This window comes from Anas acuta, chromosome 1 (assembly GCF_963932015.1).
Source record: "Anas acuta chromosome 1, bAnaAcu1.1, whole genome shotgun sequence".
In the NCBI taxonomy this organism is placed as follows: domain Eukaryota; kingdom Metazoa; phylum Chordata; class Aves; order Anseriformes; family Anatidae; genus Anas; species Anas acuta.
This window is the reverse complement of record NC_088979.1, coordinates 19,046,332-19,073,210: the sequence shown is the minus strand read 5'-3', so window position 1 is coordinate 19,073,210 and position 26,879 is coordinate 19,046,332. Positions and strand designations below refer to the sequence as shown.

At 41.0% G+C, this 26,879-nt stretch overlaps 3 protein-coding genes across 15 annotated transcripts in view; 2 read left to right on the top strand and 1 right to left on the bottom strand.

Annotated features, from left to right (window-relative positions):
• Positions 1 to 6,401, top strand: part of ZDHHC20 (zinc finger DHHC-type palmitoyltransferase 20) — a 319,226-nt gene extending 312,825 nt beyond the window's left edge. For all 8 annotated transcript variants that reach the window (XR_011092861.1, XR_011092851.1, XR_011092852.1 and 5 more), the window contains one exon: positions 802 to 6,401. The gene's annotated coding sequence lies outside the window, so the exon portion shown is untranslated. The remainder of the gene's footprint in view (positions 1 to 801) is intronic.
• Positions 6,402 to 7,187: 786 nt separating this feature from the next.
• Positions 7,188 to 8,629, bottom strand: MRPL57 (mitochondrial ribosomal protein L57). 3 transcript variants are annotated; one of them, XM_068671453.1, is made up of 2 exons: positions 8,500 to 8,629; positions 7,188 to 7,684 (listed from the first exon to the last, which is right to left on the bottom strand). In XM_068671453.1, the coding sequence occupies exon 2, from the start codon at positions 7,677 to 7,679 to the stop codon at positions 7,368 to 7,370; it is 312 nt and encodes a 103-aa protein (XP_068527554.1). In that variant the 5' UTR covers positions 7,680 to 7,684; positions 8,500 to 8,629; the 3' UTR covers positions 7,188 to 7,367. The 3 variants fall into 3 exon arrangements, with proteins under 3 accessions (XP_068527554.1, XP_068527563.1, XP_068527574.1); XM_068671462.1 differs by lacking the exon at positions 8,500 to 8,629 and adding an exon at positions 8,349 to 8,492; XM_068671473.1 differs by lacking the exon at positions 8,500 to 8,629 and adding an exon at positions 8,086 to 8,319.
• On the top strand, positions 8,593 to 26,416 carry LOC137850879 (spindle and kinetochore-associated protein 3-like). 4 transcript variants are annotated; one of them, XR_011092880.1, is made up of 10 exons: positions 8,593 to 8,821; positions 10,637 to 10,701; positions 11,587 to 11,752; positions 13,343 to 13,769; positions 16,489 to 16,589; positions 17,333 to 17,505; positions 17,718 to 17,927; positions 18,115 to 18,236; positions 23,231 to 23,514; positions 24,352 to 26,416. XR_011092880.1 is itself a non-coding variant. In XM_068671368.1 (9 exons), the coding sequence occupies exons 1-9, from the start codon at positions 8,620 to 8,622 to the stop codon at positions 23,295 to 23,297; spliced, it is 1,533 nt and encodes a 510-aa protein (XP_068527469.1). In that variant the 5' UTR covers positions 8,593 to 8,619; the 3' UTR covers positions 23,298 to 26,416. The 4 variants fall into 4 exon arrangements, 2 of the variants coding, with proteins under 2 accessions (XP_068527469.1, XP_068527484.1); XR_011092878.1 differs by having other exon boundaries at positions 23,895 to 26,416; XM_068671368.1 differs by having other exon boundaries at positions 23,231 to 26,416.
• Positions 26,417 to 26,879: the final 463 nt, after the last annotated feature.

Sequence of the window (26,879 nt, the reverse complement as noted above, 5' to 3'; positions counted from 1 at the left end):
GAAGATGGTGTGCAGTGTATTCCACTTCCCCAAGCTGCATAGACTTAAAAGTTGTATAATTAAATGAGTCACAGTCACACCCAACACAAAGCGTTTTGGTACGTGTTATCTCAAGGAATACTTCACTCAGTACCACAGGGTTTCAGCTGTTCTGAGTCTAGTTGGATCTGATTGGTTTCTGATCGCCTAGCTTGTTAATTCCAGTCCCCTACAATTGGAAGCAGCCATGCAATAGCTGTGAGATCCAAAATATCCATTCCATGCGCTTTGCTATGCCTTGTAGCAAACTGATAGCTGTATTTTTCATTTTTTCATTTTTATGCCTGTGGCATGCAGTAGAAGCAATCGAATTTATGGCTTGAGTTCAGTATAATTCCCACATCATTGTACAGAAAAGAAGACAAATCTGCCAGCCAGCAGTCCCCAGACTCACCTAGACACAAATTGTATAATTTGTGTCTCCAGATGTGTCAATTTAATTAAAAATGAATGAGCAATTCTTGCCAACCAGACATCCAAGAGACTTTAGTCACGGGTCAATGGTGATGGATTTGACGTTCTTAGTGGAGATAATCTTATAAAACATAAGAGGTTTAAAAGAAGAAGGAGAAAAAAAAAAAAAGAAGAAAACACCTCCCAGAAGGCTAATCATGAGTTGAAGTTATCTTAGCTGCAGTCTCAGTCAGGAGGCAGTAAAATACCTGTGTTATCTAGATATTCCTGTAATGCAGTATGATTTGTGTGGTTTTTTCAAAGCTAATGGTGCAATTCCGCTAATGAGTTTTTGTTTTGTTTTGTTAGGTTTCTGCAACACATTTTGTGCTTGAATATTACTTAATTTTGTTTGGAAGAAGTTGATCAGTAAAAAAATGGAACACGAACATTTTAGGAAGAGACAAGAAATTCAAGTTTCTGCACAGTCCAATGGATTCTTGTAAGCACTATTGCAGAGCAGGGAAGTAAAGACATGCCTTAAGATTCTTAACGTGCATTTATGCAGCACTGAATTATATATATACTGCTACCAAAGGGCCAAATCCTGAAGTGCCCTGCTTGGATGCACAAGGTCCAGAGTGGGAACTATGCATTTCTGTTATGCTGCGGTGGTGGGGGTAGATCTGCAAGGACTCCTACCTCCTCACAGGCAAACTTTACACCTTAGGCACTGCAGAAGCCACTTCCATAGCAGGTTCTGCAGAGAACAGAAAGAAAGAAGAAAAAAAATAAAAATAAAGAAGAGGGGGAGGGATTGGATTGGGGGGATTGACATAGAGTGTGGCTGATGAGTCTAAAGTGCAACTGTCTATAGCACAAACACCGGGTTTTATTGAAAGGAAGGGACTGGGTGATAATGGTTGTAGCTCTCCAAGTATGTCAGGACTGAGGATTCCTTCCACTGGCTGTGCTATGGAACAAGGCAATGCCAACAAAGCAAAAGCCTTTTACTTGGTGTTGCTTTTTTGCTATAGAATTGAGCCCCCTCATCTTTTTAACTTGATTTATTTAACCATACCAAGAGCATAGCTCAAAGTGAACTGTCTTTTAGCTGCAAGTACATGGATTATTACTTTTCAACAATTGCCTCTCAGCACACAAAGAAAAGCCAACCCAAGAAGAAATGAACGAACTGTTACATTTTCTGTTAATGTCCACAGTGTTCCCTATGAGGCAGTAACAAAATGGCAAAGTACCCCTGAGAAAAGGGTTAGTGCAGTTGTGTGTTGTTAGCAAATGGAACTGGAAGAGTACTGCTTTTTATATGGGACTCTTGATGGTTTATAAATACTGTTTTATACTTTTGTTTTATCTTTTTAATGAAGGCACAAGTTTTTATTGGTTCTAAAGTACCATTTAAACAAATTTCAAGTAGTTATGAGAAAATTAGCATTAGCACTTGTGTTACCACACCAAAACTTTGTGTGCTTTAGTCTGCCACTTCCAAGTCTATTTTAAGCGATACTGAACTGCTAAAGATGAGTGCTTTGTGTAATGATGTACCCTGTTCACAAACGGCAAAATGTCTTTCCTGTGTGAGGAATAAAGTCCATCGTAAGCTCAAGACCAACAGCAAAGGACATGATTTTGTTCATTTTCTCTTGCTCCTCTGTAGAGAAGACAGCTACTTACTTCATCTTTGTGTGTCATTGGTGTTTTGCACCTGACAAACGTGAAAAATAGTTGTACTGTCTGAAGCTTTTCTGATGTTCAGCCGATGCTGATTACAGATAGATGTAAACTGTTTTGATACAAACTGAAGGTGGTAGCTGGAGTGATGATGTGGACAAAGGAAACCTGTTTGGTTTCTCTGCCAGACTGGTTGCTACTTAAGTCCAGTATGTTCATGATGGAAATACAAGGGTATCAACTATACTGTAAGGCTTAAACAAATGTTTTCTTCGTTTTTGGAAAGTATAAATTTTCTTAAATGTTACTCTTCTGGAAGAAGAACACTTCAAGAATCTATGGGCATGTTTTGGATACTGTGGAGTATTGTTGACACAGAAGTAATGGTCCAAACTTTGCATGTTATGTTTAGATGTTGCAAAATGTGTCTTCAAACTTTGTATGATAAATTTTATAAATACTGTTTTATACTTTTGTTTTGTCTTTTTAATGTAGGCACAAGTTTTTATTGGTTTATATTCTAAAGTACAAGTTCTAAAGTTACAAGTTTATATTCTAAAGTACCATTTAAACAAATTTCAAATAGTTATGAGAAAATTAGCATTAGCACTTGTGTTACCACACCAAAACTTTGTTGACACAGAAGTAATGTTGAATATTGTTGACACAGAAGTAATGGTCCAAACTTCGCATGTTATGTTTAGATGTTGCAAAATGTGTCTTCAAACTTTGTATGATAAATTTTGCATTTGCTAATTTTCAAAATTAAAAAACGTTTGCTATGCATTAATCTGGAAGATTTAGCTATTTTTTTCCTCAAATGTCAAGTGCAAAGTGCTCATCTGAATATCAGCTTTCAGCAATACTGACATGTTGAGCTCACAAAGAGAGAATGCATCAGCAGAATTTCTTGGGAAGAGAACAGAGACGAAAGACAGTGAGCTCAAATTGCTCGCTCGAAATACCAAAATGTGCAGCCCCAAACACTGGTGGAATTGTAATTGAGGGCCCTGGATATAATCTCTTCTACTGGATCAGTGTATTACAGCAGAGATAAATACATGCATAGTCATTCCCTAGCAGAATTAGAAGCAAAATCTCTCTGATGTGGTAAACCTCACAGATCCAGCAGTATAGCCACTGTCCTCTCCCAGCCCCCCAAAGTGCTCCATATGTATTCATATGAATGCATGTATACTGTAGGCTAACATCTATATAACTTGTTTGATTTCTTCAGCCAGGGTAGTTAATCTACAGGGAAAAAAAAAATGCAGGTAAGCAGGCTGGGCTAAATCCATGTGTGTTCTGTAGCAAATTGGTTTATATTTTGGTGGCGTTTCTTCAAGAGCTGATGGTTCTGACATCTTGATGCGAATACAAAATACATTTTGTCCCAGATTTCTCTCACGTTTCCAATGACAAAAGTAGGACAGCAATGTGCTTGGGATACTCTGGAGGCCGGACTTACTGTTGGTGGAAAAGCAGATGTTACTGAGAAGTCACTTGAAAAACATAAAATGTAGTAAAATGGTTCAAATGTGATCTTTCCAAATGCACACCCTTCCCCCCCCCCCTCATTTTTTTTAATACCAAATTATATTGGTGAACTGTTTTTAGGGTTCCCCAGTGAGGGGGATGGTGAACACCAGGTTTTCCGTGCAGGCACTGGCCAGGGAGGAGGCAATGCTAAGGTAAGACAGTGGCTTCACTTGTGTCTTTGAGTTCCTGTCCTGCCAGCTCCCTAGCCACAAGCAAGGGCTCTCAGTGCTGTATCTGAGCAGCACAGAATGCTGACTGGCGAAAAGAAGGAGCAAGCCAGGAACTAAAACCAACTTTGGTGTAAAGAACAAAAAGCTGCTGGGCTGCTGAGTTGCCAGCAGACACGCGTGTCGCTGCTAGCAGAGGAAGGGGTCTGTAGGAGCTCACCACAAAATGGGGCTTTTTGGCTCACATCCATGCACTGAGCTGCTGCACACTTCCAGGAGAGGAGGTGGGAAGGGAAGATGGATCCTGAGAACAAAAACGGTTGTAGGGTGCTGGGTTGTGTTGTACATGCTGGTTCTATGCTACATGTCAGCAAGTCCTAGAAATAACTTACGTTCATCGCTAAAAATAACAGCACTTAAGCTTTCAGGTCCCTCAAAATAATTTTAGAAACCTCAGCTATTATTTTTTTCCCCAGACAATTGGTTTATTTACAGATTGTAAAGATGCACATAATTGCTGTTCCTACCAAAGGCATATGATGGGAAGAGGGCAGGACCATGTATCGGTTTCTCTAATAACTGACAAGTTAGATGTACCATAAATGTTTGATTGAAAACTTCCACTTCCAAACTTCAAATATTCAGAGGTTTATTTTAGAAGGACTCCTGACATTTCTATTTTTAGTGATTTGAGTAGAAATCGTGGTAACGTTTTTGTTAAACCTACCCTTTGAACATGTAATGCAGAAGTACCAAGCTTCTTTTGGTATGCTATCTAGAAACCAGGTGTGTTTTCTAGAGTGTTAAATGCCTACGTTTTTCAGGTAGTTTCTTCCCTCATTTGATCTTGTGTTGCTTTTCTATCTTTGTAAATAATTTTGGAGAGTTTTGGAAGTTTTCATAAAGTTCAGTGCTGTTCAGTATCCGCTCATGCTGTAGTTTGAAGTTCGTCCAGTTGTAGCTCACCAGAGCCCCATGAGGAGGAAAAAAAAAGGCAGGATTTGTAGCAGGATTAATGTCTGTGGCAGATGTACCAAGAGAAGCATCGACTCTAACAAAACAGATCTGCCTAGATCTGGAGCACAGACTGATCATATTTATTTAAAAAAAAAATAAATCCTTTGAGCTTCATGGTATGTGTTCTTTGAGGATGCTGGCTAAAGTCATGTGTAATTGAGGGGTTCAGGTATATATTTAAAGAGGTTCCAAGGAGCTACTTTAAGTGTAAATGCAGATCAAGAATACATTTTTCATAGTACATCAAACAAATTAAATGAAATAGCTGGGTATGCAACATAAGAGGATCTTCTCTCCCTAAATGGCACCAAAGAGAGCAGCTGCATATAATGTTATTATAATACTGAACACATTTACTACACTCATTTCTATCAATTTATTTTGTATATATAGACAGTTTTTATACGCATTTTTCTTAATTACATAACTGTCACAAAATGTAATGAAACTGCAAGTTGTAGTTAGTGCTAATGCTGATTTAAACTGGTGTTTGGCTGTTTTGTTTTGCAGCAATTACTTGAACCTTGTTTCCATTACATTGCTAAGTCTGATGTTTACAAAACTGCTTTCGTTGTTTTTTTGGGAGTATCCCCACCTTTCCTTCCCCTTGCCCTGCCACAAGAAATAGAGAGCACATGCTTAGCAGTCAAGCACATGCGTTGGGGATGAAGTATCCACTTTTATTGGCACCAAAGTGTTAATGGTGACATGCGGATTCCCTTCTGTTTACATTATTTAGCTGACAAATTAAATGCTTAGCGTGTTTCTCTCTCATTTCTCCTGTCCCCTAACCTGTTGCTGTCAGCTTTGTTGTGAGAAACTTAAATCTTTCTGAACTGCAAGTATTTAAGACCATAAAAGACATCACAGAAAGAAAGAAGCACTAGTCCTGTTGTTGTTAAAGCGTTCAGCCTGTCCCCTCACCCTCTTTTTAAACTTACCTGAATTAAACACCCCTGGGTTCTCACTGCACTTCCTTTTGTATTTGCCAGCAAGGGTTATCAACAGTTGCACTAATGACAATGTCCTCGCTGTTCTACTTCCACAGGTATTTTTAATTGTGCTGCCTAAACCTGTAATGAATTGTATTTAAGTTTCAGGTTAAATGTAAGATACATGTAATGACACAGTTATTATATTTTTTTGTATGTTGCAGATAGGACTAGTCCTATGCACAGAGAAAACAAACATGTTGCCATTTATAGTTTAATACTTGAAGTAACTTTTTAAAATGGGCTTTTATAATGAATTACATACAAGATCACATTACTTTGCCTGGAAGTTCCTTCATCTTTTAATTGCATTGTGCAATTTGCCCATATGTATATTTTTCCATATGTTATCTCAAGCCGTTTATAACCATTAGAAAGCACATTTGAGACTTTGAACACATCAGTGTTGAACCTGTTCATCCTTCTCTGAAATGTAATTCATGTTTAAATACAAAGTTGTACTATTTTAGGCCTATTTTCAAAAGTGATAAAATATTAATGTATTTGACACATCAGTGAATGCAACATTGACTTAATAAAACTATGTGAAATAATCTGAAAATGGCATGTGTGTATTAGATCAGCAAGAACTGCCACGTATCTGGGAACATACCTGTAACTGGTGATGGAAATGACTTTTACACTCTAGCTGCAACAACCTAAGATTACACTCACTCCTGACACATGTTCCAGGTCACTTGGTTTTGACAGGAAAAATAAAGAAAACTTAGCTTGTGGCTGATAATATTCCTTCAGGACACGAAACAGTATGTAGAAATCAGGTTGCTGATCAACAGCAGTTCATCAGAATCAGATCAGAATAGTTTTCTAAGTGAGGGTAATTAAGACTTAATCTGACAGTGCCATAATGATAATACTGCTATTTAAATTCAACAATTAGAATCATGGAATTATAGAATCATTTAGGTTGGAAAAGACCTCTAAGACCATCAAGTCCAACCACATTCTTTCCAGAAAGTTTTAAAAATGGCCCACTTTATAGTCTTCTATTAGCTGCAGCTTCATCTACCTCTAACTTCCTAACTCTGGTTCATCTTGATCCTCACATGCCTGACGGGAGATAGTTCATTAAGTAGATTCAGTTGTGTCTCAAGTATGGTATTATACAGAAGTTGCCCTTCAGAAGGGAGAGAGACCAGTAGCAGCCATCTGGTCTGTACAAGCAAATAATCCTTTGACACAGCCTGTGTGTTCTAGCTTTCAAAAAAGTGAGGCTACAGAGAGAGTTTAAGTCACTGCTCCAGTTGGTAACTTGCTGTTTTTTGCAAAAGCCCTGAAGCCACAGAAAGGACTATATTCTTCTACAAAGAACAATAAGAAAACAAAATACTGTTCTGTATGATTACTTTTAATGTAAGATTTTTGTACACCATACCAAATTGTCACTTATCTGCCCATATTACACTGTATTACAAAGTTACCATAACAGGTACAACAGCATATTTCGTGGCAGTGCACATACACAGTGCACATACACAGGCTGCCACATACAAGTACAGCCTGTTACTCAAGATGTCCATTTCTTTGAGACATTCAAGTGGTTCAAGTGATCGCTCATATATCTATGCTCAGGGAACTTAGATGTCAAGGAGCTTTTGAGAGCTTCCCATTTTGCACGTCTCCCTTCTTTGTTATGATTGTACTCTTGTTCCTGTGTCAGGTAAGGTCGACTCAGCCAGTACTCGTTCTCTGCTTCAGTTTCCAACCTTCGGATCATTGCCTGCTTCATCGAAAGGGTGACCACTCTTGGTTGCCTGTATTTTCCAATCCATTGTTTTCCAGGAATTCTCTTCCGGAGCAATACTGTTGTTAAAAACATGGTACCTTAAAATACAAACAACAAACATGAAACGCCCATTACCTTAGGGACAAAAATAAAGTTAACAAGAAAAATGACAAACATACATGTATTTATTACACTGCCTTTTAGCTAGATGTTAAAAAAAATAAATTACAATTCAGATCCCTGTACATGCAAACAGCCACTACGTACAGTAGACAGTACAATGACAGATATGCTGGAAACAAGATCAGAAAAGGAAAAGTGATTTTTTTTTTTTTTTATTTAACGGGAGAGTTTATTCAGTTATCCTTAAGGAATAGAGGTACTATTAGGATGTTAAATCTTTGATATTTAACATAATTTCCTCTGTAAATTATTCCTGAAAAACAAACAAACACCACAGCCAAATACTGTTAAAGAAAGGATTAAAGAAAGGATTGACTTCATCCCTTAACGCCACAAGCAGATATCTGCACTGTTAAAATAGCGAATGTCCAGGTCCACCTTCCGGATCTCCCTTTTTATCACGTAATACGTTCGTTATGCCGTACGTTCCTCAGCATTATCACATGGCCTCTCCATAAACTTACTAAGACAATACCCTTGTTTTGGAGCTGGGGAAAACCAACTCTGCAGATAAAGCCAAAGCCCTGCGTTACACCAACCAGCAGAAACTCAGCGCGCAAACACCGCTTCAGACCTCACCCCCGGGGTGGGACAGAGGCAGAAAAGCCCAAGCCAAGCCCAGCCGCGACACGCACGCTCCTCGTTAGCCCTGGCTGTGCCCAACCCCGCCGTGTGGTCACCCCGGGCCGCCTGAGGAGAGCCCCGGCCCCGCTCCCCGCTCCCCGCTCACCCCTCGGGCACGGCCCCGGCCCCGGCCCCGGCCCCGGCCCGGCGGCCCCCACAAGATGGCGGCGCTGCGGGGCGCGGCTCGCGAGAGCTGGCGGCGGCCGGGCGGGGCCTGGCGGCGCCAATGGCGCGCGCGGGCGGGGGTTTGAAGGCAGCGGCCGGTAACGGCTGGAACGGGTCAGCGGCCATGGCGCCCCCCGGCTCCTCTCAGCGAAACACGAGCGTGTCCGGGGAGTTCTTCGGCAAGCTGCGCGCCCTGGCGCTCACGCTGGAGAGGGAGGCGAGGCAGCTGGAGCGGGCTCTGCGCCGGGAGGATGAGGGTGAGGGTGAGTGCGTGAGGCGGGATGAGAGCGGCGCAGGGCAATGGGGGCTGCGGTCAGTGCCTGGCGCTTCGTCCCCGCCGCTCCCTCAGGGTCCCTCTCTGCCCCTGCTCCCCGTGGGGTCCCTCCCATGGATGCCGTCCTTCCCGAACTGAGCCTGCGGGGGCTGCCCACAGGCTGCAGCTCTTCAGGAACTGCTCCCACACGGCTCCGTCCCACGGGGTCCATCCCCCAGGAGCAAACTGCTCCAGCACGGGTCCCCCACGGGTGGGGGCAGCTCCCCCCAGACCCCCTGCTCCTGCGTGGGCTCCTCTCCGCGGGCTGCAGCTCCGGCCCGGGGCCTGCTCCTGCGGGGGCTCTCCATGGGCCGCAGCCTCCTCCAGGCCACATCCACCTGCTCCACCGGGGGCTCCTCCACCCACGGGGGGGCTGCAGCGTGGAGATCTGCTCCATGGGAGACCCATGGGTGCAGGGGGACAGCAATCACACACACACGGCTGTCTGACGTTGCCCAGGCACTGATGGCTGACCAGCTTCTGCCCACTAGGGACGCACAGGTGCTCTCATGCCCCTCAGGGACCCACTCACCCCTCTGCTGACTTCAGTCCCTTACCGGCTGGTCCAGCCCGAGCTTCATCACAGGCACTCACCCCAGGAGCTGCACCATGGACACCCTGGCACTCCCACCTGTGGTCTCACCCAGCTGCTGTTCTCACGCCCATATACGCACACAGCATAGAGAGCCCTCACCCAGCAAAGACATTAGAAAGGAACTTAATAAGAACACAGAATTGACTTTGCAACCAGGGGCAGGGCACAACTAGATGAGAGTACCAAGCACCTAACCATTTACAAGCGACAAGCCCTTTTTATCCTCTTACCCACCTATTTTCCCATTCTTATTCCTCCCCAGATCACCACTCCCTTCTCACTCCTCTCCCCAGCTGTTGTTGTATAGTTGTTTTTTTCCATTCTTAAATCTGCGCTCCCAGGGGCACAAACAACATTGCATATTGGCTTAGCTCTGCCCCCCCCCTTCCCTACCATCGTCTCTGAGCACTTTTGTGGGTGTGCAGGTGAGCTTTTATTACACAACATACATAAATCAAATTTGAGTCTGTATGATAAAACAGGAATCACGTTCTTGCTTTTACCCTTTTAATGGATCAAGACAGGAAAACACATTTTCAGGGCTTGTTCTCTGTCTGAATAAATAGTTCAAGGCTCTAATTAAATTTATCACTCTGCTATGTCTTGTCACACAGCAGGTGTCCTCTTCTGCACTATTTATTTGCGTTAATCTTAATTTCCAGTGAAAGAAGTAATATCAGCTTTTGACTGCTGCCTACTTAAGTGTATACTAAGACCTGTCTGCATATAAATAAGGCAGAAGAAAGCAGCTTTTTGTTTGTCTATTTGTTAGTGGTATCCAGATTATTTTATAATTATTATTTCAAAATCAAGCTCTGTAAGGATGAAAATTTAGCAAAATAATGCTTTGCTCTCCACGGACCTACCTACTGCAGTGATGTCTGCTACAGGTAATTTTTTACAATATTAGCTGCAACTCTAAAATAGAAGCCTGTGCGGTTTCTCTGCGTAATTCAACGTACTGTGCAAACTGCAGTCTCGTGCAGTGCAAGGTAGTCAGTTATAAACACGGTATGAACTGTTTTATCTTCATTTTCTGTCTCGATTCTTTCTCTAAGATAGGTCTCTAACGTAGATTACATTCTGATGTACAATGTACTCATGCTAAAAAAAATACTAACCCGGCTTTTTTCATTTCAAAACCCTTTTATGTGAACATGTATATCAAAGACTACGAAGAAGAATCTCCAATAAGAGTCTTGCAGGACCTGCACGGTGAAATCAGGACTCTGAAGGTAATGACTTAACTCACTGCCTTCTTGAAAAAACATGGGGAGGTGTCCATAAACTGATGACTCATTTTGATCCTTAAGCCACAATGCAACTCTTATTCAGCAATGACCCTTATTTTTATTCGTTTACCTCTAAGTCCTCATAATGGCTGTGGAAATACAAGGCAGCATCCAAGAATTACGTGTGATTTAGAGCCCAGTTCATGAGTTTGCAGTTGCTGTCATCAGTTGGGTCAGCAGGGGGCAAAGTGAATGGAGAAGCTGTAGCTAGCCACACCAGGGCATAGCTATGGGGGTTCAGGAGCTCCCTTGGGAAGAGGCATACCTGTTTTTGTTCAATGGCTAGCATTTGGAATAAACGAAGTCTTCCCAGGACAGTCTGCACTTTCAGCTGTTCAGTTAAACTTGTGGAGAATGTTCTTCGTTTATTTAATAGAAGTAGAAAAATAGGCTTTAGAAATGGACATGTGTGCAAGTAACTGGGAGGTAAGTTACGCTGTAAACTCTGTTTACCAGCTGTTTTGCCCTACATCCTTTGTGTGTGGAAGTTAATGTCCAAAACTGATTGTTATGTAACTTTACTCCTATTTTTAATGGAATACAAACACGTTTTTGTTTGATGGGTTACTGGGAAGTAATTGTTATACCGTGAACTGTCACCTTAATTTAATATTTGTATGTTTTTTCACACTTAATGCTCTGTATATTCCTGATGTTTTCTAGCCTAGTTTTTGGGTATAAGAAAGACCTAAACATGTTGCTTATCCTCATCTGAATTGAAGTTCACTAATTGTTCCCAAAATGCTTAATGTGTTAAAAAAAAAAAAAACAACAGTGGTGATTTGAAAAATAATATTGTTACATTTCTCCTTTCGTCCTCCACTAAAGGAAGATATTAATGCCAGTCTTGGCAAGAGTCGTTCTGAAAGGCAAGAAATTAATGACTTTATGAAGGCAAGTGAAATATTGATGCAAAGAAATGCAGCAGATCTGGGAATAATAAGAGAGCTGTTCCAGAAATATGGCTACAAACCACGTGTCAAAGTCTCTACAGGTAATATTTTCTGCAATAAAATGTGTGAACACAAATGTAACTTTCTTAAAAGGTTTCTCGTTTCCTAAGGGTATGTTTTTGTTAATTAAGAGGTCAAGTATATCTGTTATTTGCTTTACAATACCCTGAAGGTAAAAGGTTCTGTTGTGATTGGTGCCCAAAGAATAAATTAAACTCCAAAAGCTCACAGTCTGCTCTCCTGACCTGCTTTTAAGTTAGCATTTCTCTTCATTAATAGCTATACTGAGAAAATGTGTTAGCAAACACACTCTCATAACCTGGAGAGCTCTGCTGCTTCAGCTTCTCATGCTTGAGAAACTGCTGTAGATGCATCTAAATTAGTTCATATTCATATGTGGTTACTTCATTAGCTTAAATCACCGTAGAGAAAAATCTTAAATTAATGCACTGCGTAGCACAAGTGGGATGAGAGAAGCACATACAGGGTTTAGGTGATACATAATAGTCTATGAAGTAGTAGTAGTTTGATCACTGGATTGAAGATGCTTCATCCAGTCAGAAACTGCATGCACACCTGTGTGAAAAATCCAGCTGTACAAAATGAGTTTAAAATAATAGCACGGTGTGTACCACACACATTCCTTTCTGCATCAAGGACCCAATCAGTCTTCCAGATGCCTTTGGCAAGGTGCACCTGAACCTTCTCCTGAGTGTTATCCAGTAACTACAAAAAACACCATTGTGGTCGTGGACCATATTCACCCAGAGCTAAACTATTAAGCATTTTACAAAGCTACTGCAAAAGGTTCTAATTTTATAGCGGCTTACTTCCCTTTCTCTCTATGCCTTTACTGAGGGCTTCAAATACAGCTACAAGGTTAATTTATTTTAAGACACATCTTTTAACTAAGTGTATTTGCACATGTAATCCCAGTACACATGCAGAGGTAATACTTCTGCCATATTATTTTAAATATTTTCCTCTGCTTCTTATGTCATGCAGAAATTCACAAATCCTTCGGGGCGTTTCAGGTTATAGAGCTACCGAAATGTACAAGTTACAGCTTTGTTTATTTCTGCAGTGGACTCTTGTTACCTGAAAAATAATCTTTTGTGAGTTTTTAGTTACTGCTTAGTAACCTTTCTTCTGTGTGTTTTTTCTGAATAATGGCCAAAATCTGTTTTCATTGCCATTTGTTGTACATTTTTAATGAATGTCTGCTCTTGCAATAAATAATAAAAAAATAATATAAATAGCATGAAGCAAAACCAAATTAATGTATTCAAGATTAATACTTTGTGTCTGTTCCATGCAGAGATAAATTCTATTAAAAATGTTTGTGTAAGAAGCTTTTAGTTTCATTTACTCCTAGAAATAATATTTAACAATAGATAATTCAATAAGTGTGTGACCTGTGTTTATAAATATAGCTTAGCCTGACATGATATCTGTTTTACCTTCAGGTTTCAGCGTTTTAAAATGAAAGAAGGAACTTTTTTTTAAAGACTATTAGGGGAGGGGTGAGGATTCCTAACTTACTTCATAAATTCCTAAAAGAGAAATTTCTGACATAATTTTATTTTATTATTTTAAAGGTTTGTTTTCGTTTTCTGTTTTTTCTCCAACAGAGGAGCAGGAAGAGGAAGTTAACAGTGATTCAAAGGTGTCTGCCCAGAATAAATCTGATGAAGAAAAAGCAAATGATGTACCTCACCTTCCTACTTGTACTGAGAACCCACGGGTGCCCAGAGACCCGCTGCGTAACCCCCAACTTTCAGATTTTGGTCTTTCACAATATGCTTTCTCTAGGCCTTGGAGTGCAGTAAATGGACAGCAAGCAGCAAATTCACATCAAGAAAATTCAAAAATCAAGACTCCACTAAAAACACATACCCCCTGTATTTTGCCCAAAACACCAAAATGTATGCTCAAAATGGATGACTATGAGTGTTTAACACCAAAACTTGAACACTTTGGCATTAGTGAACATACCATGTGTATGAATGAAGATTATACCATGGCACTTATTCGTAAAACTGCTGAGACAACCAAGAAGTAAGTAAATTATTTAAAGTTCAGGTTGTTTCTCTATTGAATTTTCTATAGTTTCTTCTTGCTGAAACTAGGACGTTGCTGTACTATCTTCTTGTTGCTATTGCCCATCTTTTCTTCTGCAAACAGGTGATTTATTTGTTATCTACCAGCTGGTTATTCCTGTGTCCCTGTCTAGCTCTCTACATGTATTTTCATGTACCCTTTGCATGCCAGATACTGATATGAAACACATCTCAGGTGTACTCCTTCCCTTGACTGCAGCACAGTAATGTCTCTTATACAATCTGTTTACAAGGGGAAAATACGATGTATAACTATGATATTTTACATTACTTAACCTAGGATTTGTATTTGAGTGATGCGTTGCCTGAAGTAGACATTACGTTACCAATTTAAACTTTTAAAAATCTTTAGGAATATAGCACTGGAAGACGTTTCTGAAGCATTTGGTTAAATGCCTCACTGTAGAAACACACTGTACTATCTCATTAGTTCTTCAAATAATATTCTGTAAATAGCTTCAGCTTATTGCACAACTTAAGATTTTTTTGGTTTCTTTAACTTCAGAATTGTTTTACTAATTTTTCTATTTAATGGGAACTGTTTTAAATGTGATCTTCAGCTTTAATTATGGCCACAGTTTCCAAACAGGTACATCCGCAAATGTACAGTCCCTGTCTGTGTCTTAGAGTGAAATGATTACAAAGTCCACTGGAGATGTGATTTTTTTTTTTTTTGGTGGTGGTGATATCGTTTATAACACTGTCAGTCTTCCATACCCCTAATGATAAATATCAAAATTCAGTAGAGAATTAGATACAGGATGGTTGGTGCTTGTTGCATCGTCATCGTCATTAATGGCCAAAACAGACAGGTGAGCAATAATTGGGACTAAAGTTAAAGCTGCACATGGACTCAGAATCTATAAGTCATTAGAATTAAAATGTGTTTAGCCAGTGTTTGTTTATTTTGCAATGTTGTTAGTGTTAGCATGCAATTTGATTAGTAAGATTGAAATAATCTAACTGCTTCTTATCTTCAAAAGGCATTTGTCTCGCCCCTTGGTGAGCAGGTTCAGCATGTTAAATGGGTAGAACGTTAAGGCAAAAGAAACTGAAGATAACTTTTCTGGATAACGGGTATAATCTTTTTAAACTAGTCTGATGCTCTGGGAACAAACACTACTTCAAGCGGAAGTAGCTTTATACATGTGGTTTCCAGAAATCAATAATTCGGCCTTTCTTGGAGACAGCCCTGCACTATCACATCCCTTACTTGTGCCAGCCAGGTCTCACACCTAGCTGAAATCTGCCTAGCAGCTGTGCATTGTGTGGAAACCATTTTAAAAATTCATCCCAAAGTTCTTTTATATATATATACACACAACTCTGTACATAAAATCATAATTTATTAATACGTATAAATTTATATATTGAATAGAACTCAGTTCCCCAGCTGTTTGTTTTTTTTCCAGATTTTCAGTTCTGAAACAGGTAAAACAACAACATATTCTACATGGAGCTACTACAAAGCTGAAACGAAAAGTAACTAGAAAAGAAAAAAGCGGAAAGTGTCTGAACAAAAGTGTTTACAATGAAGAAGAGCTATTATAAAAATAAAAACTAAAAGCCAGATGGTTTAAGGTATCTGTAATATTACCAAGGAAAAACTGACTTGAAATAGTACATTGTTTTCCGTTTTTATAAGAAAAAAAATCTCAAAACTTGAGGCTTGTTCATCTAGTTAAAATATGCTGCCTCAAATGTGTTTTCATAGTCATAGGCTTTTTGTGGAGGAGCTCCAAATCTGGTTCTCGTAATTAAGATAGTACTAGAGAAAATGTGAAAGATTGCTTAAATGCTAAAAGAAGCATGCATGAAAAAGATTTTAAACATTTAAAATACTCTCTCTTAGCTATCTACACATTTTTTCCACTAGAATGTCTTGGATCTTAAAAAGGTTTTCAAAACTTGTTTCCGGTTTTGTGGAATTGATATTGAATGTTTTTGCCCTCAGAAGTCAGTCAGTGAATAACATAAGTAACCTAACTCAAACTTTAAGAACAAGTTAAAAATCCTGTAGTATGCCGAATACCATTAGTAGGTTTAGAGTCAGGAACTACTAGCAAGAGTAAAATAACTTTAGTGTCATGAGAAAGTTGCAATTTAATAGCCAACAAAATTGCTTAGTCTGTAAATTGTGTTTCTTCTATGAGTTGCGTGTTGGTGTTACTACAACTGAAAGATTGCACTGAAACATATCTGTGTTCTTAATTTGCCCGTTTGTGGCTCAGAAACTTACAATACCACGTTACACTTCTTGAAATGCACAGACCCAAAATACCAATGGAATCTAGTTGCTATGAGATTTTTTTGCATGGGCTTTCATTGACAAGGTTCTCTTGTTATTTAGAATTTGCAGGCAACAGGCAATTCAAAATGAAATAGGCTCTCCTCCTCACGCATTTGATTCTGATCTGGGAAAACACATTCTTTTTAATACCTTGGATTAAAATCTCAGTATGTTTAATAGCGTGGTTGGACTGAACATGCATTCACATGCTACAAATTACAGCAGTAGAATCGGAGATAGTAAAGTATTTCAGGAGAAAAAATGTAGACTCTTGTTGATGAACAAATACTAGACTGACTGGGTTGACACTATTCATTTCATGGTGATTTCTTCATGTTGAGAGTTAACTGAGGTTTTTGCTTGCCAGCTTACTTAAAAAAGATGATCATGCAGTGAATGTACCAGAAACAACATCCAAGGAAATCATGGTTACACCTGGGCCAAAAGCAGAAACAACAGATGAGAATGGTAAGTTAAAAATAAGTAAATGTACATATACATTTTTCTCAGAATGCATACATTAACGTGGTCATTTTTTAAACTATGATTCTTGTTAAATATAGTCAGTTCAGGCCTGGTAATTATTTGCATATTAATGTCCACAAAATGTAACATTGGTGGCTTCTGTGGGAAATCTGTTCAGTGTAAATCGTTGCTCATTCTTCTACTGTTATCCATCTAGAATTATTCAGAGGCATCCATCATTTTGTAAGTTATCTTTATTAGCAATGAAAATACTTTTTCCAAGAATATTGCATCTGTTTCAAGCCAGGAAATTAAAAGAATAAGAAAGAAACTGCTTTAAAAGAGGCTAACCAAACAGTTACTTTGACCTTTCAAGAGTAGCACTAAACTTTTTTTTGAGAGGAAATGTAATATACTCTCTTGAAAATGTACAAAGGTCTTGGAACAAACATACAGGCTACTGAGTACATGAAAAACTAAAGTGATAGTGATTTAAGTTGGGCTTTTTCAGTTACATTCAGTAGCAGGACTGGACTTTTTTTGTACGTTTGTATTTGCTGCTGTTAGAGCTCTGCAGCTTGGGTGTTTCTTCATACCAGAAGTGTTATCAACTAAAATGATACAGGTGTTCTGGAGTATGCAAATAAATCCATATACAGCTAATAGATTTGGGAAACTGAGGCACTGCAACTGGCAATGTATATGTATATTTATCAATTCATTTATTTAATTTTCCCTAATTTCAGGAGCTGACTGTATGACTTCTCCTTTGGTACCTGTGTTCTGTACGCCTGGTTTGAAAATCCCTTCCAGAACAGATAGTACAGTGTTACCCAAGTCACAAGAGATGAACAAACTGCTTCTTCCTAAACATACAGAAACGCCACCACCTCCAGATTTTGAAACAAGATGGCTCAAGGTAGAAACTATGGTAGTAAATAACAATTACATACTTTGATATACTTGTACCATAAACCATTTTTCAAATGTCAATCTGTGATTCTTTTCTTGTGCTATTTTTCCTTATGTCTCTGTAGAAGATCTTTCTAATGGTAATTTTATAAGAACCTTTATTAATAACCCACCCCTTAATAAGTTAACTGAAGGCATCTAATACCTCTTTTGCAACAGGTAAAGCCAGGGGAAAAAGTTGGGTCAGTGACAGAAAGTGATGCAAAAGAAAACCAAAGCATAGAAGATAGCATTCCTCCTACTGTGAGCTCCGATGAGTATCTTAAGCGTTTGGGAGACCCTTCTCCTCCTAAAATAAAACAGTATGACCATTTGCTCAGTACTCCTCCACCTCCAGAAATAACAAGGATACCAGATGATGTTCTACAGGTCAGCTAATATATATTTCTCTGAATAGCTTTAATATCAAAACAGTAGTATTAAAAGAGTTTAATTCTATCAAGTATTGTTCCTCAAAAAGAAAGGATTATCTGCTGCTTATTGAAAATGTCTAGACTGTAATCCTGTTTTGAGTTCCTAAATAATTATTTTAATTCCCTTTTAATGTTTGCTGTAGATTCTGTCAAAGTATAATCATAAAGTAGTAGACTCTTCTAAAGACAAGAAAATGGAGACTAAGGCAGGAGGCACTACAAGATTTGAAAGTGATTCCACTGATTACTGCAACAAAGAGAACAGGTATGATCACATTTTACAGATTTGATTATATAATTGGATTTGGAAGAGCTAGGAAGATGCTTTAGCACATTTAGAGATTCATGCAGTTGCTTTTGCTCTTCAGCTACCAAAATAGCTCTGGTTGATGTGACTAAATATCTAGTCTTTGGCATGGTATCTGTCTGCCTTTTGTGTAAAGAACAAATACTATAATTGCGTGTTTGAGTCATCAGAAGCTTTAAAAAATGAAGGAAAACAAATGAAGTTACTTTTACTGGTTTTAACTGTAGGTAAATGTTGCTTTTTGATAATCAAAGCCTCTGAGTGTTTTGTGCTTTCTTCTGAGTAAATTTAGGCAATAAAGCTAAAGAATGGAGAAAATTTATATGAAGTGACGTAACTGATTATGTGGTCCTTTTAGCATAAGGCAGCAGGCACCTCAGCACCATACAGGTGTTTGCTCATCCCTCCCCCCAGTCCCAGTGGGATGGGGGAAAGAACTGGGGAGTGTGAGAACTCAGGGGCTGGGATGAAGACAGTTTAATGCGGGGGTAGGAATGCACAATGCAGTTGCTCACCACCAGTTTCCAAACTTAAAAAAAGAAAAAAAAAATCCAAAACACAGCACTGCACCAGCTACTAGGAAGAAAATTAGCCCTATCCCAGCCAAAACCAGGACAGGAAAATAGCAAATACCAATTTCTTTGAAATGCAAAGCCACCTTATGAACAATACGTGAGATGAAATTAGTCTACAATAAACATCAACCAATCTTTGAACAATGGAATAATAGGTTTTAAAAATTGATTGAAATAGAAGTTTTGACAACTTGATCAAGTGTAGATATTCCTCATCTGTTATACTTGTTGCTTATCTGTTAAACTTGGGGTCACTATGGATTATTTGGGCAAGAGGTACAAGGAAATTATATGAAGTAAAATAATAATCACAACAATTCAGAATGAGATGAAGAAAAAAAGTAGTTTTCTTAATATACTTGGAGTTGAAATCCATCTGATTAATCTGATAGAGTAAAAGGTCTCGTTTTAGCTGACCTCTTCTTTTGTCAGGCAAGTTTTCAATGTTTATGTCTTCTGCTAATTCAGAATATGATTGAGATGATAATAGGTTCATGAACTCATCTGGATATATTTGCAGAGCCTGTCCTGTTGCTTTCAAGCCAAACGTTTGAAATCAAGCTGAAGACCATATTTCACTTTCATGGACCTTATCACTGAATCACAGAAAACTCAAAAAGCAAAAAGAAATACCAGGAGAAAAGACCCACAAAAGAAAAGTGTTTTGTTTTCCTGGAGAACACTTGATGTGGATTAATTCGAACTAATGATTTTATGCATAATGTTTTATTAAAATTAGTGACAAAATAGATCTTATTTTATATTTTTTAATATTGCTTCAAAGAGGACTAAGGTCGTGTATTATGTAATACCTCAGTTGTTTCATGTGATTCTTGTGTTTGCTGTGTACATGTGTGTGTATATACATCTGCAGTAGGTTGTAGAGAAATGTAACTAAGTTGCAATAAAAGGAAAGTCCGTTACGCTGCCCAGGAAGTAGGCATCTCTGGATGTGCTAGTGACACTGCGTTATCTCTTCAAGGCTGAGTTTGAAGAGGATTGAAGAATACTCTGACAGTATTTGGCATCTTCAACAGAATTCACTTATGTGAAGAGCAACTCCTGCTTTACTGTTTTAAAGCATTCAGCCAGGTACTCCTTCATCAGGCTGTCTGATGGACAGGCATTTCTAGCGCTTCTCTTTCAGTTACAGCTTTCTTACATAGACATCATATTAAGTACTAGGTATCTGTTTTCCTTTTGGCAGTCGGATAGCTACAGCTCTAAAAGGTGACTGTCTTGAATACGAATAACTTGAAAATATATTGTGCAATTGCTACTCGTTAGAGATCTGCTCTGTCTTTAACTGCCTGAAAGATTTGTTGGCAGGCATGTGAATGATTGCTTTCCTCTCCCATGCACCACTGCCACGTGTGTTCTGTAAGCGGTGCTGTCGTTTCCAATCGTGCGAACATATCCCTGCATAGCTGACCAAGCTGAACTTCTCAGAGCTGTTTGACACCTTTTGGTAGTCACAGCAGTTGAGATGCAGGTTGTTTTGGTTTGTTTGTTTTTCCACCAGAGATCTTACTCTTGTCCAAAAGAAATCCCAGCTATGTATTCCTGCTTGGAGCCAGTTTGCTGTTACCAGTGTCGGCTAATCCTCTGTGACTTGAGTACTGCATTTACCAGCTTTATGTGGTCTTCCTGTTGGTCTTCCTGTTATTTTAGTGTGCTTTCCTGAATTTTCTGAACGCAGATGGATGTTCTTTGAAATCCTCAATGTGCACGCATCTGGAGATGCCTGAAAGTATTTTCCTGGTTGCTTAGAGGGACTCGCTTCTTGGAGGGACCTGGCTAAAACCTAGTAAATGTAAGAGAATTTTTCGTGTTACCCCCAGACGCTTTCTGGGATGAATGTGCATCAAATTAGCTGGAGAAGCTGATTTTCTACCAATTCTGGCCTGAGCACGGTTTTATTTCCTAGCTTTTGTTTAGAAGTATATATTTTATGTCACTCTTTGAAGTTGACCAATACTTTGAATTCTGAACAAATCTTCTGTCGCAGTTGCTTTGTGTCTGCTTGGAAAACTACTCATCTGCTGCTTAAAAAAACTCTTATTCATTCTACCCAAGTCTTTCAGAGAATGAAGACCAGATCTCCTTCCAGCGTCTTCACAGACTAAAACCACTTAATGGGCTGTGTGCTAGTAATGGAATTTCATGGTCCTAAAAGGGTACAAAATATTCTGTTCCAGAACAAGAATCCTTCCACCAGACGGATTCACCAGCACTAAGCAGCGGGGGGTTTCAGAGCCTGCCTTTACCCTGCACTTAATGACTATTTGATGAATGTTACTTTCTTGCCCTGAAGCAATCCAGATACCCTGAAAGACTCAGTTTAACATCAAATGGAGCAAAAAGCTTGACTACCAAGGACCTTGATGGATTTCTTTTTCCTTTCAACTAATAGAACTTCTAATATGGCTTGTAAGTGTCCCCTAATTGTGAAAACGGCATAGTTCTGTTAACATGTTGAAATAGAAGATCTCTTCAGGATGACACTGAAATCTTAAAATCTTATGGTCTTCTCATAAAATATCCCAAGATGGAAGAAATCTACAATGGTCATCCACACATGACACAAAAATCAGACCCTATGTCTGAGAGTGTTGTCCAAGCACTTGAACTCCAGCAGGCTTAGTGCTGTGACCACTGCCCTGGGCAGCCTGTCCCAGTGCCCGAGCACCCTCTGGGTGCAGACCCTTTCCCTAACCCCCAGCCTGACCCTCCCCTGTCCCAGCTCCATGCCGTTCCCTCGGGTCCTGTCGCTGTCCCCAGAGAGCAGAGCTCAGCGCCTGCCCCTCCGCTCCCCTCGTGAGGGAGCTGCAGGCTGCCATGAGGCCTCCCCTCAGCCTGCTCTGCTCGGGGCTGAGCAAACCCAGGGACCTCAGCTGCTCCTCATGTATCTTCCCCTCTGGACCCTTCACCATCTTTGTTGCCCTTAAGCTATTAGGACACGATGCTGGCATGAGAGAATGATTTGGGATCTACAAATGAAGTTTTACAAGTTCATTTTGTATTTGTTTTTGGTTTATTTTGCTTACAAAATTACTCTTAATAGAAGTAGAGCTATTGTTTGTACTAACAGCCTCGTGTAAGGAGAAATATTGCTCTGAGGTGGATATAATCAGAGCAGCAAAAACTAGTTTTAGTTTGTCATGCGTGGGTTTCATTCGGTAAGACCTAAGCAGTAGCTTGAGTACTGAGCATAGGGGAGGCACAAGTGGAAACAAGCAGCATGGGAAACTGATCCCTGTTCAAAATCAATGGGGAAAGGTGGTGGTGGAAAGTTTCGGCTAGTTCAATTCATGGCTGTGTGATAAACCACACGCTCAAATACTTGAACAACCATGGATGTGGGCTAGAGGAGGTGAAGGCTCTCCTTAAGCCGGAGTTGCTGCTGGAGCAGGCTTGTTCCACTGCCCATGGAAGTAAAATGACAGGTAAGAGTGGGAATCATACAAAAGAACTTAAAAGTTGTGTGTTGTTTTGTTGTAGGGTGAATGCAATAATAGTACTGGCCTGTCAGGAAGTGCAGTTTGGATAAACAGCAGCTAATTAAGCAGCAAATGCCTTTATCTGTAAGGGTCACCTGAAAACAGGCAAAGTTGGCTCAGAGCATGTTCTGTGCTGTTCCTAATCCTAACTGGGGGCTGCTTCCCCTAGCAGACACTTTTCTACTTTTCTTGCACAGAATTTAGAGGCTGTGCGGTTTTACGGTGGATTGTTTTCACCTGCTGAGCCACCGAAAGCTAATTAATTTTATTTTCTAGTTTGTCTTCATTATGGAAATCAGTAATCTCAGGCTCGACTTCTGCCTGGTTGCTAGATCAGATGCGAGGGACGGGTGAGAACGGGATCCCGTCCTCTAGCAGTAGCCTGCAGTCAGAACAGATTGAGCACAGCACGAAATTGCACTTCAATAGTTGGGACATCTGGGAAGCAACCAAAAAAACATGGCCTTTGGTTTGCCTTCATTTGCGACAGTTCTTAATCTTTTTGCGTTTGTTTTAGGATATAAAACGTGTCAGCTAACAGAGCATTCGCTCTCTAATCCTATTTGTTGTCAGAGGAGTGTCTCAAATTGTTCTGCCTTGGAAGCCCCTAAAAGTGGTAAATGCTCTCTTTTCTTTGAAATATTTTGCCTGAGGTTAAATACAAATATAGATCTCACAAGGAAACGAAGCTTCCCAGATGGCTGTCAAGCAGACAAATGACAAGCAAGGCTTTTACTGCCTCCTGCTATGCTTTTATTGGTGTTTTTATAAATCACTGCAGCAATCACTAGAGCCCGGGCATCTTGGGTTATTTAAGGCATCATGGATGCTTTAGATTTTCCTTAAGATGTGAAATTTATTTTGTTCTCTGTTCTAGAAAGCCAGTTGTTACTCAGCTGTTCCAGTACTCACAGTGGTTGCATGTGTCCCATCAACATCTGTAACTGATATCGGAGCTGCCCTGGATTTTGGGAGTCCCGTTCACAGTCCCATGCCTTGTTTCTCCATGGGACAGTAATACAGAGACTGCGTTGTGTATAAGGAGCAGAGACAGCATCCAGTGGCTGCACTATGGAATTGCATGCATGCTGTTCCACAGAAATACAACTTTCTACTAAAAATATATCAGTTGATACCAGCTATTTCTCAATCAACCAGAAGGTAAAACTTCTTGCTATTCCTATGGTAATACCCTCTTTTACAAAGGGGCAGCTGACATAATAGCTGGGAGCTGACCAGGCCTGTGCACTGCTTTGGCCTTGTCTTGTCTAATTCACATCAAAAGGTTTTAAAAAAAAAATAACACAAATATGGGAAAATGGTCCATGGAAGAACATGCCCTGTACGTGGGCATTTTTCCTGGGGAGAGATCAAGCAAAGGATGGTCGCATTGCAGAGCACCTGGCAGGAAGGTGTTCGGATGCCTTCATGATGCATTCCTGGTTAAAGCCCTGCAGTTCTACTCCCTGCTGATTGCTCATGCACTTGTTGGAAACAAATGTAAGGCCTTGCTGCACAGTCCTGCCTTTGCTCTCTCCCAGTCACAGGCTCCCGTGCCCTTGGTTGCATCACTGCAGTTGCTGCTGTGGCTGCCTGGGAAGGCTTTCCTGCTTGCCCAGCTGCCAGCCCTAATTGCTGTTTTGCAAGGTTAAATTACTCCTGGGCTCTGCACAGACCTGAATCTCTGCTCACCTGCAAAGACACTGACTGGTGCTGGGGCAGAAGGGAAAGGGCCAGGTGGAGGGCAAGCACAGATGTCCTATCTCACCAGCAGTTTAAGCAGCTTGTGAAACCACATCCTTGCATTTAGGCATCGAGCTGCCTTGGCTGTCTGACAGCTGTTTTGGTAAGGTTTCCTGTGGCCACTGCTCCATGACAAGTTCTAGGGCAGCTGAATCAGCTCCTCCTCTTCACCCCAGCACCCATCACTCCTCCTCCTGAGCCCACTTGCAGATAATACTTCTTTTTTTATTATTATTATTTCCTGCTGTGTCACAGCTGAGCCTGCTTTTGAGCAGAGCTGTAAAGCAGAACTTAAGCCTTCTGAATTGAGAGGAGAGCTTGGTGATGGAGTCAGGAACACCTCTGATGCAACAGAATTTACCGACGAAGCAAGTGTGGTTTGTCCTCACCTCTTAAATAAGGAGAGACTTAACCCAGACGCCAGCTCCATCAGCAAAAACACAGCCAGCCTCTCCCAAAACCTCTACATAAACACTTTTATGAGGGTCAAGGCCATCACAAAGGCACACGCCACCCCTGGGGTGGGAGCAGGACCCCGTAACAGAGGGGCAGCGGAATGAGAAGGGGGCTGTGCAAACAGAGCCCTTAGCCTAAGGGCTGAGAGGAATACCAGAGAGGGATTGGACTTTTTTCCAATTATGTTAAACCAAAGCCCGACAAGCAACAGCATCAGCAATTGTTACACAAGTTGTAACAAGGTAATGGTGAGGGGTTTGGTGTTTAAATAAAAAAGCATTTGTTGTGGCACACCTTCTTTTTCATTAAGTTTTTAAAAAGCATTGGTTTAGATGGATGAAATGAGAGGGAAAAAGTGGTTCTAAGAACCAAGTTTGCTTGGGGAAGCAGAGCAAAGTCACTAGGAAAAACAAACCTGGAGCAGCAGGAGAGGTGTGCCAAAGGAGTACAGAAACATGAAGCCACATCTGCAGGAGCAGAGCAGCTGAGTTAGCTGAATGCAAAAAGGATAAATTAGGGGAACAGGTTCCTGGGTTTTCTAGCTGCAGCCATTTCATCCTGCTGCACCCTGACACGGGATGGGGTTCTTCCACTTGCGCTGCTACAAAAATAAAACAAGAGGTTGTGTGCTGGTGAAAGCACAGCTGTGAAACGAGACGCTGTGTCTGTCAGTGCTGTGAGCATTGACAGAGACAAAGGGAAACCCCACTTCACTCAGCGGCCTTGCTGAGGGACAGAAACTCCTCGTGAAATCTCGGAGTACAAAGCAAGTCCTGCTGACTGACAGCTCCGGGTGTAGTGTTTGCTGAAGCACGCCGCTTCCTGAGCAGATGGCATTGCTCACTGTTGTCGAGTTCTGAGACCGTGTTTTAATTTCTCCAAACTGCTGCTTTGTACATAATTTGTTCTTTTCAGCGACTGACTTCCCTCCTCAGCATTTCCAGGAGTTTTGAAAGAGACCCGGGAGCTGCTTACTGCTGCAATCGGCAGGTGACAACTTTCACTCACCCTTCCACCTCTTTCAGCATCTGGATGGTTGCATCCCAATGTCTGGCTTCAAAACAGCTGCTGTTGGACTTAGTTGAGTAGCAGATTTTTTTAATTTTTTAAAACCCATGCACTGCACTGATTTCTCAGGTGTGTTTCTTAAAAGAAAGGTACAGAAGTTGAACTCCCTTCACTCCTGCACGACATCTGTGTGAGCTGTTGAAAGGCAAATCTCACCCCTGACAGATGTTTGGCCAGAGGCACTCAGGGAGGAGGTCAGCTGTGGCTCAGCCCTGTGTGGAAGTCATGTGAAGGTGAACTCCAAACTGAAGCACGCAAGCTGAGGGGTTTGCTACTGAGGGCAGTTTTGTGTGTTCATTTCCTTGTGATTTTGCTTCATGGGCTGCTGAACATAAAGCTGAGAGGTTGTTCCCATTTCCCCCTGAGGTGTGCGCAGACCTGCTGCGGGCTGGGAGCCTCGCTGGGTCATGCCTCCTGCCCCAGCTGCCCCTCAGAGCAGCTCCAAGTCACAGACGCCTGAATATTGACTACATTTAATTTCTGCCAATTACCCCTAAGGACATTAAAAGCCCAAGCCAGTACGCAAGGAGGAGGAAATACTTGTATTCCTGTAACTGCAGGCCCTTCTCTGCCTGTGGTAGGAGGCTGTTCAATGCCCTAATTCCACACTGCTTACCCCTAGCAGCATTTATATGATTTTCTTAATCTAGCTTTAAAAATAAAAGGGGGTGGGGAGCACGACATCCCTGCACACAGCTTCTGCTTCTGCCCCTGGGCTGCTCGGGGCCGGCCAGCAGAGGAAGGCAGCCCCGGGCAGCCGCAGAAGCGAGGCGCCTTCGTGTCTCACCATCTCCCCCTGCAGTGATAGAAGGAAACAGGCAAGCGCTGGAAAGCCTCAGCTGCGCTCTCTACCCCGGCGCTGACTTGCGGGGTCACCCCTTCCCTTTCTCCTGTGCCTCACAACCCGACAGTCCTGCAGGGCAGCCGGGAAGCCCCGAGCCCCCCCCTTCCCCTCCGCTGAGCTGCTGGGCGCCCACCACCAGCCTCCAGCTTCTCCAGGGGGTTTTAAAGTTTCAGGACACCCTTGAACCATACCTCATTAGCACCTGGCTTTGTCCTGACACCCAGGGATTACAGCAGCTTGAGAAATCAACACTCAGTACAAGACAAAATTACTTGCAGAAAATCATTTGACCAAGGACTAAGCAGCAAGATTTACCCAATTCAAGCCAAAATAGATCTAATGGGCTTTATCGCTTAGATTTGGGTAATCAAGGGAAAGAGGAAACAGTATTCACCTTCCCAAAACTTATGAAGCC

Excerpts from the sequence above, each read along its gene's own strand:
- MRPL57 (XM_068671453.1), bottom strand. The coding sequence starts at position 7,679 with ATGTTTTTAACAACAGTATTGCTCCGGAAGAGAATTCCTGGAAAACAA.
- LOC137850879 (XM_068671368.1), top strand. The coding sequence starts at position 8,620 with ATGGCGCGCGCGGGCGGGGGTTTGAAGGCAGCGGCCGGTAACGGCTGG. Across the intron at positions 8,822-10,636 it reads CCGGGAGGATGAGGGTGAGG|ACTACGAAGAAGAATCTCCA; the intron begins GTGAGTGCGTGA and ends TGTATATCAAAG. Across the intron at positions 11,753-13,342 it reads ACGTGTCAAAGTCTCTACAG|AGGAGCAGGAAGAGGAAGTT; the intron begins GTAATATTTTCT and ends TTTCTCCAACAG.